The sequence below is a fragment of the Falco biarmicus genome, chromosome 8 (genome assembly GCF_023638135.1).
Source record: "Falco biarmicus isolate bFalBia1 chromosome 8, bFalBia1.pri, whole genome shotgun sequence".
Lineage (NCBI taxonomy): Eukaryota > Metazoa > Chordata > Aves > Falconiformes > Falconidae > Falco > Falco biarmicus.
The window spans coordinates 5,751,000-5,765,212 of NC_079295.1; the positions used below are offsets into that span (position 1 = coordinate 5,751,000).

General features: G+C 38.8%; 1 protein-coding gene across 1 annotated transcript in view; it reads left to right on the top strand.

Annotated features, from left to right (window-relative positions):
• Positions 1 to 14,213, top strand: part of COL5A2 (collagen type V alpha 2 chain) — a 113,067-nt gene that overhangs the window by 96,962 nt on the left and 1,892 nt on the right. Inside the window, exons 39-53 of the mRNA XM_056349466.1 lie at positions 837 to 944; positions 1,052 to 1,105; positions 1,299 to 1,352; positions 2,455 to 2,616; positions 2,737 to 2,844; positions 3,802 to 3,909; positions 4,082 to 4,135; positions 4,467 to 4,574; positions 4,665 to 4,718; positions 6,013 to 6,120; positions 7,004 to 7,057; positions 7,763 to 7,870; positions 9,855 to 10,146; positions 11,070 to 11,257; positions 13,175 to 13,399. Of these exons, the coding sequence (XP_056205441.1) occupies positions 837 to 944; positions 1,052 to 1,105; positions 1,299 to 1,352; positions 2,455 to 2,616; positions 2,737 to 2,844; positions 3,802 to 3,909; positions 4,082 to 4,135; positions 4,467 to 4,574; positions 4,665 to 4,718; positions 6,013 to 6,120; positions 7,004 to 7,057; positions 7,763 to 7,870; positions 9,855 to 10,146; positions 11,070 to 11,257; positions 13,175 to 13,399 (1,785 nt within the window). The remainder of the gene's footprint in view (positions 1 to 836; positions 945 to 1,051; positions 1,106 to 1,298; positions 1,353 to 2,454; positions 2,617 to 2,736; positions 2,845 to 3,801; positions 3,910 to 4,081; positions 4,136 to 4,466; positions 4,575 to 4,664; positions 4,719 to 6,012; positions 6,121 to 7,003; positions 7,058 to 7,762; positions 7,871 to 9,854; positions 10,147 to 11,069; positions 11,258 to 13,174; positions 13,400 to 14,213) is intronic.

Sequence of the window (14,213 nt, forward strand, 5' to 3'; positions counted from 1 at the left end):
GTATGTGTTTTGTAACACTAATGAGTTTCTTTTAGTCGTGCTTTGACATACTTAGTTTCCTTCATTATGAGTAATACTGCAGTGTTCTGGAACGTGAGTCACATTTTTGTTGCAAAAAGAGCTGTTTCTTTTTCCCATCAGTATATCAAGTAAAGAAAAAGGCCAGTAAATACCCTGGACAGTTGAAAAGTGGTTGTGTTGATAAAATTATGTAATTGTTCATTAGATTTCACATTTTTATGAATATGCTTTGTTGCTCCTTTGAGATTAAAATAAGGCAAGTAATAAAGTGTCATCTACTGAAGGTAGCAAAGATTTGTGCCATGAGCAGTGAAGACTGGAATGAGTTGATGGACCAAATGGAAGGTCTGTGAGTTTTCCAGTGAATACCCTAAACTTTCCCACAGCCTAAATATTCTGTTTCGGACCTTTCACACAGTGTCAGGCACCTGCTTCCCCTGATGGGGGAGAAAAAAAACCACTACTAGAAAAGGCAATGCTTATTCAGTCCCTTTTACTTTTAGGTATGTAATAGCTGCTGAGGAAAATAGAGAATCTAAAGAAAAGAAAAATGTGAGCTAGATAAGAAAGTATTTAAAATGGAAATACTGGCTTCACAGACTGCTCAGAAAATCTCATCCGTGGTCTTCTAAAGACTGTGCTGAGCTGTTACAGTTCTCTTGAACTGAACCGTTAAGCAAATGCAGTGTTTTCTGGGCTGATCTGTTCTCCTGCTATTTTTTACCTTTTAAGAATTCCCTACAAAATGACTTTGTTAGGTTGGAAAGATTTGGTATTCTCTGGCCTGATGTCTTTCTAAATACTATTTCTTATAGGGCCCTGATGGTCAGCCAGGTGTGAAAGGTGAACCTGGAGAACCTGGACAGAAAGGAGATGCTGGATCTCCAGGACCACAGGGTCTAGCTGGGTCTCCTGGTCCACCAGTAAGTATAAATAACATGGTCTGAGAAACAATGGCACAGGCTGATCTTGCTTATTTAAAATGTTTTGGGTGTTCACTATCAACTCTTTCTTTCTCCTTTCCTCTTAGGGTCCTCCAGGTGTTCCTGGTCTGAAAGGTGGTAGAGGAACCCAGGGTCCACCTGTAAGTAGATTTTAATTTGTGTGACCTGACAGCAGATAATCCGAGATTTTATGTAGCATGTGTATCATTCCTCATCTCAGCTTGTTTTTCACAGTTGGTAATATAACATTTGCTCATTAATTCAGCTGAGAAACATTTGAGGTAACCAGTGCTGTATTTCTTTCAATAAAATTGGCATTAAAATGTTCTTTAGGGTGCTACTGGATTCCCAGGTTCTGCTGGAAGAGTTGGGCCTCCAGGACCTACTGTAAGTCAGTTGTCATATTTTGACTAGGTCTGTTTTATATGGTAATTGAAAACCTAGAGATTAAATAAAGCAGGAAAGGTGAAGCAGTGTTTATGGCCTGATGCTATAGAAGAGAATAGCTTGTTGGCCTGACTTCTGTGACTTCTGTGACACCAGACTTCATGAAATAACACTCATTAGTCTTGAGCTTGATCCAGTGTTAGTGTGTCCAAATTAGTGCAAGACTTTTCACTGGGTTAAGTAGGCTTTGAGCTGTTCCAGCTGCTCTGATGACTTAATTGCTTACAGGAACAAAGCAACAACCTGTACCTTCCTGTACTTTTTATTTTTTTGTCCCTTCAATGGTGACTGGAGTTAGGAGAGTTTTTGGAAGAGGAAGAGACCTCTGCTAGGCTATGTCATTGGTGGAGTTACTCATAAAATCCATTAAAATAAATCATATATATATAAAAGAGAGAAACAAAACAAAAAAACCCCTTATCTAAACATTTTCAGAATCACTGAAAAAAAATAATTAGCTGTGGATCAGCAAGTGGGGGTTCAACTCCACACTGAGAATTGTGTTACTCCTTTCATATGCCTCTAAATGTTATGATGAGAAAAATAACTTGCCATTGTTGTGAGTTTATCAAAAGGTGAAGTTTATGGAAAACATAATATACATGTGAAGTCTTTTAAAGGTATTTGAGAAATGAACAAAGGTCCATTAAAACACTAATTTTGTACTGTGTGAATGAAAATTTTGACTATGGATTTCTGCTTGATGATATTGGAAAGAAGGGGAAAAAGTGAGTTTTCTAGAAGTAGTTGTACACCTGAGGTAAAAAAAAAAAGGAAAAAAAGAATGTCTTTTTAAAGGAGGGAGTTTGAAACTGCAAATTGTAGGGGAGAGAGGGCAGAGTTTAGACATGAGTTGATGAGATATTTATTTCATCTCATTTATTTGATCATAAATGAGATCATAAATGCTCTTAGCTCATTGACACTTTGGGCCTTCCTTACAATAGGCATATTTATAGTTAATCAAAACACAGTCCTTAAGAATGTAATTGTCCTGATCAGAAAAGGGTCCAATGTAACAAGGTGTTTTAACTTGCTTTAGGGAGCTCCAGGGCCTGCTGGACCTATTGGTGAGCCAGGAAAAGAAGGTCCTCCAGGTCTTCGTGGTGATCCTGGTTCTCATGGCCGTGTGGGAGATCGAGGGCCAGCTGGGCCTCCTGGTGGTCCTGGAGACAAGGGTGATGCAGGGGATGATGGGCAACCGGTACGTGCTGGTTGATGTTACTGTTTCTCCCTAGGCCAACGCTAGGCTTGGTCTCATTGGCACTTATACTTATTGCTACTGAAATGATAGTAACCTTGCTTTATTCTTTGTGGATTTTAGGGCCCAGATGGCCCCCCTGGTCCAGCAGGAACTACTGGTCAAAGAGGTATTGTTGGTATGCCAGGACAGCGAGGGGAAAGGGGCATGCCAGGGCTGCCAGGTCCTGCAGTAAGTAACAACCAAGTCACTATGCCATCAACTTGGGCATTCTCATTGTCTTTGTGGGATTCTGAGCGCAGTGCCCCATAGCACAAGGGCAAAGCTGGAAAACTCCAATTGCAGGAGTGAATAGAGAGAGAACAGTAAATAACTAAATCTCATGCAAGTGCATGAGGTATGTTTTGTTTCTGCCACAATGGAAGATCTGAACCTGAATGAAGAGTAACTGGGTAATAACAAGACTTCTGGCTGAAAACTTCCTATTTGACTTAAAACCAGATCCTTGAAAAAAAACAACCCCAGGCTTTTCATTCAGGTGCCCAAAGGTCACCTGAATGTAAATATTCTGTGACTGCTATTTCAAAAATTGTGAACTACAATCTTTGTGCTCTCTTTGCTTTCGTGTAGGATTTCCAAGTATTTATTGGAAAGCCTAATGATCCAGGAGATCAAGTCATTAAAAGGGATGGTATGGACGATCTGCCATTACCACTAGATCCATAAAATCAATTTATAGTTAAAGTTAGCCAGAAGTTATTCCAGGCTAACAAGATTTGTTGATGTTGAGACAGAGAAAAAACAGTTACTTATTTCAAACTGCATTCTATTTTTTCAGAGTCCAAAAGACCATACCTATTGCAGTTAATGACATCAGACTTATTGACCATATCAAGGGAGTGGTGCTTGAAAGCGTCACTACTAGATAGAGCAACTTCAAGTGCAGCTTCTAGTCAATAAAAGCCTATTCAAAAGCAACTAACACAACTAAACTCTTTAAAGTGCACAGTATATTAAATTTATATTCAAAATCTATAAGAATGTTTTCCTTAATTACCATTTTCTTGAAGTTACAGATGTGGATGGTATTTCAGACCTGATTAATGAGTAGTGCTTTGCAGGCAGCATTTTTTGTGTGCTTTCTTTGTTTTGTGATTAAAATTTTGATACATTTCTCATCTTTTTTAGGGCACACCAGGAAAACAAGGTCCCACAGGGCCACCTGGTGATAAAGGTCCCCCAGGACCTATTGGTCAGTCAGGTGCCACTGGTCCTGTGGGTGAAGCTGGTCCAGAAGTAAGTATTAGAGCCTTGTAACATGAGAATTAAAAAAAAAAAAAAAAAAAGTCTAGTGGTTATTCTCCTTGAGTTGAAGTTAGAGATGGAGAACAACTTTCTACTACTTCTTACAGAAATGCAAGACTACAGAGCTAATCAATAGCCCTATTTTTTTGTTCCATAATTCTAGGGACCTGCTGGTAATGATGGTACTCCTGGACGAGATGGAGCTGTTGGAGAACGTGTAAGGATATATTGTTTTCTTAAGTCATTTCTGGAGATCTCCATTTTATTACTGACTTACTGTAGATTTTCTCTTCATTCAGTTAACTTGAATGGAGAACTTGTTCTGAAAGCGTATCACAGCTTTCAATATGTAGTACCTTTGAAAGCTGAGGAAACATGGCTGAGAAGCTAAAAACACCTGCTTCCACAAACTCGGACCTGAGTTCTTACAGAAGGAATATCTTTGTAGATTGAAATACCTAGAAAATAGATCAGCAATGCTAGAGTCCTGTTCCTTTGGTCTAGTCAAGTCTTCTTTAGATAAATAATGTTGACATTACGTTTCACAGGGTGATCGTGGTGAACCTGGCCCTGCAGGCTTACCAGGTTCCCCAGGGGGTCCAGGAACTCTGGGTCCTGTTGGCCCTCCAGGAGATGCAGGTCAAAGAGGTGAAACTGTAAGTGAGACTTTTAATATTTTGTATATCAAAAAAATGTGTATGCTTTTGTGCATTGTTTCACATATCTTCTATGTGCAATCTTTGTAGGGTTCTCGAGGTCCGATGGGTCCCCCAGGTCGTGTGGGAAAAAGAGGTTTGCCTGTAAGTTCTCCACAGTCACTGTGGTTTTGTCTGAGTTGCTTTATACAGGACAATGTACGAGAAACTGAACCCAAATTATAATGCTAAGCAGGGCTTCAGCTTTTAGTGTCCTGACTGCAAATCGATTTAGGTAGTCTTCTGAGCTGCAAATCTGTACTGATCTGTTTGCATACACTAGCGTTTCTACATTTTCTTTAAAAAGACTGCAGTGAAATAACAAATGCTTTGGAAGACTCTTCATTTGGAGTGTGTTGCTGTCCAAATGATGGTAGGACCCAAGCTGGCAAATGCCTGGAGCCTGTGACTGACAATTCAAGTAAGGGGTATTTAAATGAATGCTGAACAAAAAGGCACATTTTTAGGTTAAAATGGCAGAAATATAACAAAATCACCTGTTCTCATGAAACTGCTGTAATTCAGCGTATGAGATTCTGACTTTAGTCCAAATGGAAAAACAAACAAAACCCATCTTTTGGTGTTACATAACTCTTATACAATCCAAGCTTGGAACAAAAAAATTAATTGCAAACTTGGGAAATTCAAAAGAATGTTGTCCTGTCCCTAAGCAGATGTCATGAGAGACAGGAAAATTTATTGAGCAGTTTGTGATAATGATGCCATTGATAAACTATTTGGAATCTGGCACTGAGAAATTTAGCATGCAGTTCGGGCTGAGAAATATAGACTTGAAAGCAGAAGCCATATTTTCCAGGGATTTTTGAATTAGTGTGAAAAATTTGAAACTATCAAAAATACCAAGAATGGAATTGCGGCAATAATAGAATCAAGCTATTTGTACTGGGGAGCCTGAATATTGTTGTCTGTAGTTGGTGAATCTTAACTTCATCTGTATTTTAATTGTAGTGAAGGTAGAAGGAGCTGTAAGAAGTTAAGATGCAGCACAGAGGATTTTATACTGAAAATACATTTTATCACTATGACTCTGTGAGAAATCCATATTTTAATCTCCTCTAAGAAAATAATTTACGGTACCCAGTAAGGCAAAGAAATTTATCACCCTTAAAAAGCTTGTTACATAAATCATTTAGTATTATTATTACAGGTTTAGTTTATTTGACTGTATTATGAAGCTAAATGCACAACATTTTCTGTAGTTATTTACTTTTTGTTTGCTAAAAAATAAAGATTCTTGGAGGTGCCCCAGCATTACTTTCTTTCTGGCTTTAGAAGTGAAGGAGGTCTGAATGCAGTGTCTAAAAGCAAATGAGGGTGTTTTGAGGTTGAGCTTTTTTTCTCAGTTCAGAATTTTACATGTAATTGCTGGTATTTACAGGGTCCCCAAGGACCTCGTGGTGACAAAGGTGACAATGGAGATCGAGGTGATAGGGGCCAGAAAGGACACAGGGGTTTCACTGGGCTTCAAGGTCTTCCTGGTCCTCCTGTAAGTTGTTCTATTCTCACTATAATTTAATTTCCTTGGTAATTAAATAATGTATCAGGTACATAGTTATTTAAAACAAAACAAACAAACAAAAAAGCAAATTAGTTATTTTATTCCCACAAGGTGTTTGTGAGTGGCCTGGCTGTCTGCACTTGCTAATATATTTAATGTAATTTTACAATACTATTGCGTGGTGAGGTAAACCTGTACTTTGCGAGGTATGTGTTCTCTTACTCTTGTTCCATTTGTGCCAGTCCTGCAGTGACCGATCACTGACAGTCTATGATCTGCCAGCACAAGATGATAACAAAAGTTGATAGTTTCAGATGAGCATGTTAGACCATGAAATGCTTTTTGCCAGTGTTTGAACTCTTTACAGTCAAGAAATCAAATACAACATCCCATAAGGACTGCAATCATCTCTCTCACTAATATTTGCAAGAACTTCATTATTTCAGTGCCTACTGAATGGAAATGCCATGGAAAAAATGTTTTCCATTTGTTCACTGATCCTGTGCAAGAGCTGGAGTTTCAGCATGCAGTAAGAGAGTCAACAAAACCCCCTTCATAATCGCACCGTCACTTAGTCTTTGTAAGCCAATCTGATTCCAAATGCCATGAAAGCAAGGCTATTCTGCAGAAACAATTTATTTATAGTCAAGCACCAGTAAACTCTTTATAATCTAAATTGTGATTATGTTTTTTGTTCTGTGACAAGAGAGAACAATAGAATGAAAATTAATTGTAAGAAGGAAAGGTACTACGTACTACACATTGTTCATGTATATTATCCTATTCATAGAGAACTGTGTATATCACACACTATTTCTTTAAAGGAATGTGCTTTGAATGTCATAATGGTGTGATAATTTCTTCTGTTTAGGGTCCTATTGGTGAACAGGGCAGTCCTGGCATTCCAGGCCCATTTGGTCCTCGGGTGAGTATAATGTTTCAGGCTTGTTTTTCTTGCTTGTTTGTTTCCACAATCAGATTTTTATAGCTGCTTCACTTTTATTTCACTGGCTTTTATTGCCTTCAGTATCATGTGGGGATTACCCTGCTACCTTTTGCTGAGAGACATTACCTTGTTTAATATAGTAAAGCTTTGACATGAGCGTAGTTTATAGCTGGGTAAAACAATCAGTTCAGAATAACTACAGGGCTACAGTCCCTTTTTACAGACACATTGCTGCAGCCGATGCAAACCCGTATATGTAGCAGCTCTGCTAATTGCTACTCTGCCTTTAGTACCCCCATCTATGTCAGTCACCCGCAAGTAAAGGAGAAATATGACCCCCTTGGATGTACCCAAGTGACAGTGTATATATCTCTGAGTATGAACATACGTGGGCATCCAGCAGCTACTCCAGTCTGTGTAGCACCTGGAATTGAACCCAGTTATCTTTAGGAAAAGATACACAGCTGATCCGAGGTGTATTAGCTGAGGTGATTCACTTCCAAAGAACAGCTTTGAAACTGCCTTCTTATTTTTGAAGAAGAAAAAGGCTGTTTTTTAAAGGTTTGGTAATAGACACAAATAATTATATTGCTTCCTTAAAATATAGTGCTTGTAGAGAGCTGGGTTTTATAACCTTGTTATTAAATGCTAAAATACATTCCTTCTTGCTCTTATATTTTCTAGGGTCCTCCAGGTCCAGTTGGTCCTTCTGGCAAAGATGGAAGTCCCGGTCCACTTGGGCCAATTGGGCCTCCTGGTGTTAGAGGGAGTGTAGGAGAAGCTGGACCCGAGGTAAGATGACAGGAATATGGAGGGAAAAGGTTGCCTTCAAGTAATGAGGCTTTTTTGCAGTCCATTGCATCACTTTCTCAAACATCCGTGAGCTCAAGGCAAATGCTAAGATTTAATAATTTCTCCAACAAATAGCCAGGTTAGCTGTGTATTGAAAGGGCTCATTTCTTACTCCTTTTCATCTCCCTGTCCTGTGACAATCCCAGCCTCATCCATCTCTGCTCTCCCTAGGCTAACCTGGGGCTACTTCTGCAGTTAGCTCACCGGGTCCTGCTGGATCTGCAGTTCAGCATGGCTGTTTGGTGGGCTGAGTCCTAAAACCTCAGGTATAAGCACAGGTCTGTCAGTGTAGCTGGAACCAGCAGCAGTTCACAGTCAGTGTTGCCACAAATGTGCCACTGAATCAGAGCAGCCGTGTGACTGATTGCCAGCGGCATATTCCATCAGCCCTTGCTTGTGGTAAGGAAATCCATCAGTCCAAATGAACGGCCCAAACTTTCTCAGCCCAGCTGACCCTCAGCCTGACCTGGGGTTTACAGACATCAACCGTGGGCTGATTCACAACTAACAGTTTGACCGTTTTGGAAGAAGTTCTAAACCTTTGCTAGATGCCCCAGGCATATTGCACATTTACCAATTCATGATACCCTAAGCCATAAAGTGTAAGTTATGCTATCCCAAGGAAGATAAGTTAGAAGATTAGAGGAGTTGGAGAAAAGGGTGATTTGGATGATAGTGTGAGGGATTAAAAGACTGGTATTGCTAATTTTTGGGGAAAAGTAGAAAAGGTAGAATAAAATAATGAGCAAGACAGAGAAGGTGGTTTCTGCTGTTTTTTTGTCTCATAAGACATGTTTCCTGTGTTTATTGTGTGCTAATATTCACCCCATTTCGTTTGCATTTCTGCCAATTATAAGTATTTCCACTTCTGCCAAGGCACCAAGACTTGAATAAGAAGTCTATGGTAGAGCATGAGATTGTGATGTGTTTCCAGATACTTCATCTGTGTAATGAGACAGTACAAGAAATATTAAAGACCAGTATTTTTAGTTTAGCTTTCCATGGTGGCTTGCATGCAACTATAAATTGGAACCAAAAAGCAAGAAATAAAAGTTAAAGTTTCATTTGTCAGATGCAGAGTGTGTTAATTTGGGTGTGTGCTGTGTAGTAAGCATTTGGAGCACTACTTGTAAATTCTGAAGTAATTACTATCAAAGTTCTGATGCACCAGAGCATCCAGCTTCAAATGAAGGTATGTTACAGATTTTCTGCTGCCAAAGAAGAGCTGGCAGAGCTTGCAGGTAGAGATGGGTTTATTAACAGATATGGTCTGTGTCAAGACTTAGTTACTTGGCCAGGTGTCACAACTCAGGTTGACAGAAGGACCTCGCAACCCATCATTTGGGAAAGTTGACTTAGGAAAACATCTCCTTTGCCAAGTGAGGATGATGGAGATTCTGTACATACCCGTGGCCAAAAAGCTCAGCACTGTGCTGGATAAATGTAAAGACGTTTCTAGTGCCAATATTCCCATCCAGGCTTTACTGATTGAAAATGTGCCAGAGGTGACTCGGGGGAAGCAGGATTTTTAGATTGCTCTAAAGATCACTTACAGCTGTTGGGAATTTTAAGAAATAAAGTTATTAGGCAGGGATCTTAACAAGGAGGGACAGATGGCTTAAAAAACCGGGATGAGGAGGCCCTTCCTTGGTGACTTTTTCCAGCTGTTAAGTCTGAAATCAAGAGTAAGAAGTTGTTGAGCAAGGTATTAAGAGAGGCAGAGAGTGCATGAAGCAGTCGCATGCAGTTTTAATCTCTTACCTCTGTTCCTGGAAATGTGACTTGTTTATCTGTATCTGAACATTCCCTGTGCATTAGGGTGACAGGCCCTGAAGTTTTGCTTTTTTTAGTGGCTGGTTTTGCTACCATTTTGCATAGTATTTACTCTGCTATGCCTCTATTGCCTTTTTCTTTTTAAACTTAGGGTCCACCAGGTGATCCTGGCCCTCCTGGCCCTCCAGGACCTCCAGGCCATCTCACTGCTGCCATTGGTGACATTATGGGACACTACGATGATGCTATGGCAGATCCACTACCAGAGTTTACTGAAGATGAAGCAGCCCCAGATGATCATAATAAAACAGATCCAGGAGTCCATGCCACGCTGAAGTCACTGAGCAGCCAGATTGAGACTATGCGCAGCCCAGATGGTTCAAAAAAACACCCAGCACGGACTTGTGATGACCTGAAGCTGTGCCACCCATCCAAGAAGAGCGGTGCGTATAAACACACCATCTCCTGTATGGTGCCATATGATGCTGTCACGTTTCCAGTATATACTTGGTCACTGGAAAAACAATGGGTAATACAGATTTTGATGGCCTAAATTGACATTCACACTATGAGCTTGAAACCTTCTCACAAAAAAATATTTCTTCTTGCCAATGAAGTATATATTCTGATGTATCCCATATTTATTTATTCAGCTGTATGTTAAAATCTGAAACATTTTAGACTTCTGTGGAACACTACTTATCACCATGTTATCAAAGTGTTATCACCATGGAGTACCACTTACATGATGAAGATATAGATTGGTATGCCAGTTGTGAATATTTGCTTAATTGCTATTAGCTCAAACTGTCACTTATGGGCTGATGACCTATGAGTGCTTTCCATCCAGAATTCTTTGCTGCAGCTCCATACTGGCAATTTCTAGGTGGTGATGTGCTAACGTGCCATTTAGGAGTTTCCCTAATTTGTATGGATTATCAGTGGATAAATCAGAACCATTTGGAAGGCAGAGATAATTTGTGGCAGGCCTTACAGCTTTTGCCCCGTTGCCTGAAACTTTGCTTCCAGCATCAATATTAGGAGGGGCTGCTGTCAGTTTCTCATATGTAGACAAAATTGTCTTCTAGCCACTGTGTGTTCTTTGTGCACTTGGAGTGTTCAGGAGCTCTGCAATGGATTTAAACCACCTTAACCTTCAACAGCTTTCAAGTTTGAATGCCCTAGTTTTGAAATATTTGAAATACTGCTCAGCTTGTATCTTGAAGCAACATTTCAGTGTATAGTTGAAGCACACATCAAAATACATCAAACTGATACATGAAACATGTGCCTGTTTTGCCTTGTGTTCTGTACTGTGGCAACATACTTTTGCTACCACGTCGCTCACATTTTATGTTCTTTGTAGGTGAATATTGGATTGATCCTAACCAAGGATGTGTTGAAGATGCTATAAAAGTATACTGCAACATGGAAACTGGAGAGACCTGTATTTCTGCAAACCCATCTACTATACCACGTAAAACATGGTGGGCCAGCAGATTGTCTGACTTAAAGCCCATTTGGTATGGCCTTGATATGAACAGGGGATCACAGGTAACTAAAAATATTTAATGTCAAGAATTGACACCTGGTTTAGAAAAATTCTTCTGGTTTAGAACTTCATCTGCTATTCTGAGCAGATTCTGTTACAGTCACAACATTATTAACTATTGGTTGACTACCTTATATTCAGTTAGCTATTATTACCAAACAGTAAATATAGGAAATTGCTGGGAGAAACAATGCAAGGGCATCTAAGGCAGGATTGGCTATAAGTAGACCACTGCTGGAAAAGATTTATTTCTCTTGATCCCAAAAACATCGGCTTCTCTTGCAATCTATCTCAGCAACTCACTATCCCTGAAAAAGGGTACTTTTACCCTAATATATGATTTAAATCACTGCTGTTTTAATCAAATTCTACTTACTTTCTGAAAACTCTTTACTGCTAAAGAATACAAAATTACTTTATAAATTACTTTTAAAAGAAAGTATGATTGTTATCATCTATGTAAGGATGCTCTATCAGCCTCCATGCAGACAAAAATTCCACTCAGCCTTCTGTTGGATTTTCCCTCTGTAGTAACTTCTAAAAGTAGGCTTATTGATCCTGCCAAAATAAGAGAAGTTTATGCTATGCAAAGTGATAATTAATTGAACAGCTTTTGCCATTTTTATTCCTAGTTCATCAAATCAGAAGTACAGAAAATGCATTCAATGGTTATTTCATAGGGAGTAATTAAATAACTTTAAAATAAATATTTGGTGTGTGAAGAATAATGCTGTTATCAGCTGGATTCCTGAAAGCAGTTCAGAACTTCAACAATTGAGAACAGATGTGGTGTTGAGAACAGATGTGATATTGATTGCTTTTGTGAGATGCTTTCACTTATTATTAAATTCAGGCGATCTTGTGCTGACCCAAGATGTCACAGTTGATGTTTAGCTGCCTGCAGAGCTACACATAGGGGTTTTGTAAGTCAGATGCTCTTTGAAGGTAGAAATTTTATTGAGAAATACTATAAAAGCATATTTCATTTTTGAAAACACTGTCAGATTTGATAACTGATAGCATGACCTGTGTGATAGTCATATGCACTCCTTACGGATTCTAAATAATAAATATGTCTGAGATTGCTAAACAGAGATAACACATTTTGTAAAAAATGACAGTGTCGATGCATAAGATTTTATCTTCACCAGTTTCGGTAAAGTTTACACATTTTAGTCATTGTTGATTGTTATGTTTTATGTTGCAATGATTCGTAAAACATGAATAAAATGGAACCTGCACAGATAGGGGAAAAAACCCAGTCTCAGGAATTTTAGAACTTTTGTTATTGGTAAAAAAATTGCTTCTGTTTTTTATAGAAGCAGTGGCACTTCATAAAGCTTTTGTCAAACTTCTGTGCAAATTAGTTAGCTGATAAGGCCCATAGGCAAATGTATAGTTATATTTATGTAGTCAAACTTTGGCTGTTTGTGATGCTTCTAAATACAATACAAAGCCTACAGAAAACAAGTTGCTAAAGTTGCAAATATATTGCTATATATAATAAAAATAATATAGCAACCACTGTAAAAGGGTTTTCTGTACTTGGTGTTTCTTACCTACTCTGAGGTTGCTCTAGTGCACTATTTCATGTGTAAAGTCTAGCTCCTACTGAATCCCTTTTTGAAACAAGGCAGAACTAAATCCAAACTTTGGTATGTCTATGGAAGCCCAGCTGCCTTTGAGTTGTTCAGCTGCAGAGCTTTATGGTCAAAATTCTCCACAATGAACCATCCCTGTTAAAGGCTGTCCTCAACTAGCAGCAAATAACAAAAGAAACCATTCTTAGATTTTATGTTATAGGGCTCCTGCTAGTCATGTCTGGAAAGGGTTACAATAATGACAGATGTTTCTAAAATCCGTGAACTCACAATGAAATATCATGTAATCTATGCTGATCTATTTCTTTGTCTTCGCAGTTTGTGTATGGGGATACAGCTGTCACTCAGATGACATTCCTGCGCCTCCTATCAAAGGAAGCTTCCCAGAATATCACTTACCTTTGTAAAAACAGCATTGGGTACATGGATGACCAGACAAAGAACCTGAAAAAAGCTGTAATTCTGAAAGGGGCCAATGACCTGGAGATCAAAGCAGAGGGAAACAGCCGGTTCAGATACACTGTTCTTCATGACAGCTGTTCTGTAAGTTTTAGGGTTTGGTCCTTTCTTATGGGGAAAAAGGACTTTTGTCCTTTTTCAGTTCTTCCTGAATCTAGAAAAAAATCATAGAATGAAATAATTAAAATGCTACAGAATTTTATTATGAACTGTCAAAGTAACTGAATAGGTGTTTTGTTACAATTTTAGCTTCACATAGTAGGAGTCTGCCCTATTTAGAGGATATTTACAAATTGCTAGTTCTTAGGGAGTGTACTAAGATATGTGCCTTGCCATTTTACATTTCCCAGTATTTGTTTACTTCTGTGTGTAATCACACGAATTGGTCAGATAACCTGGAGCATTTGTCTGCCACTTGGGTAAGATTATTGCAACAACCCACTGGAGAAAACTCATTGGAAAGGAAAATGTTCCTCCCCAAAACTCTTTGTGGGCATAAAACCTAGCAAGTAGTTAATTTTTTTTAACGTTCAATAGCATTCTCAGCCAAGTCCGAGATACTGGCAAAGTATTTCTAAAATTAGTTTTGCATCTGAAATAAAATACTCTGTGCTTTAAAGTAATATAGCCCAAGATTATATGTGCAGGTGCATATTAACACCTAGAGAAGAATTTTATAACAGAAAGAAAAATCAGTCCAGCTCAAGGAGAAGTCCTGCTGTGTCAACCTGGTGGGTCTGTTCGCCACTGTAAAAAGATTTATATACATATATATATATACACACACACATATTTTAAGATAACCAAGATGCAGTACAAGGTGTTGCTCAGTGAAGATACAGTGAGACCGTTCTGAACTGTCAGACAACTGACTCACCAGCTGGAATTCAGGATGTTT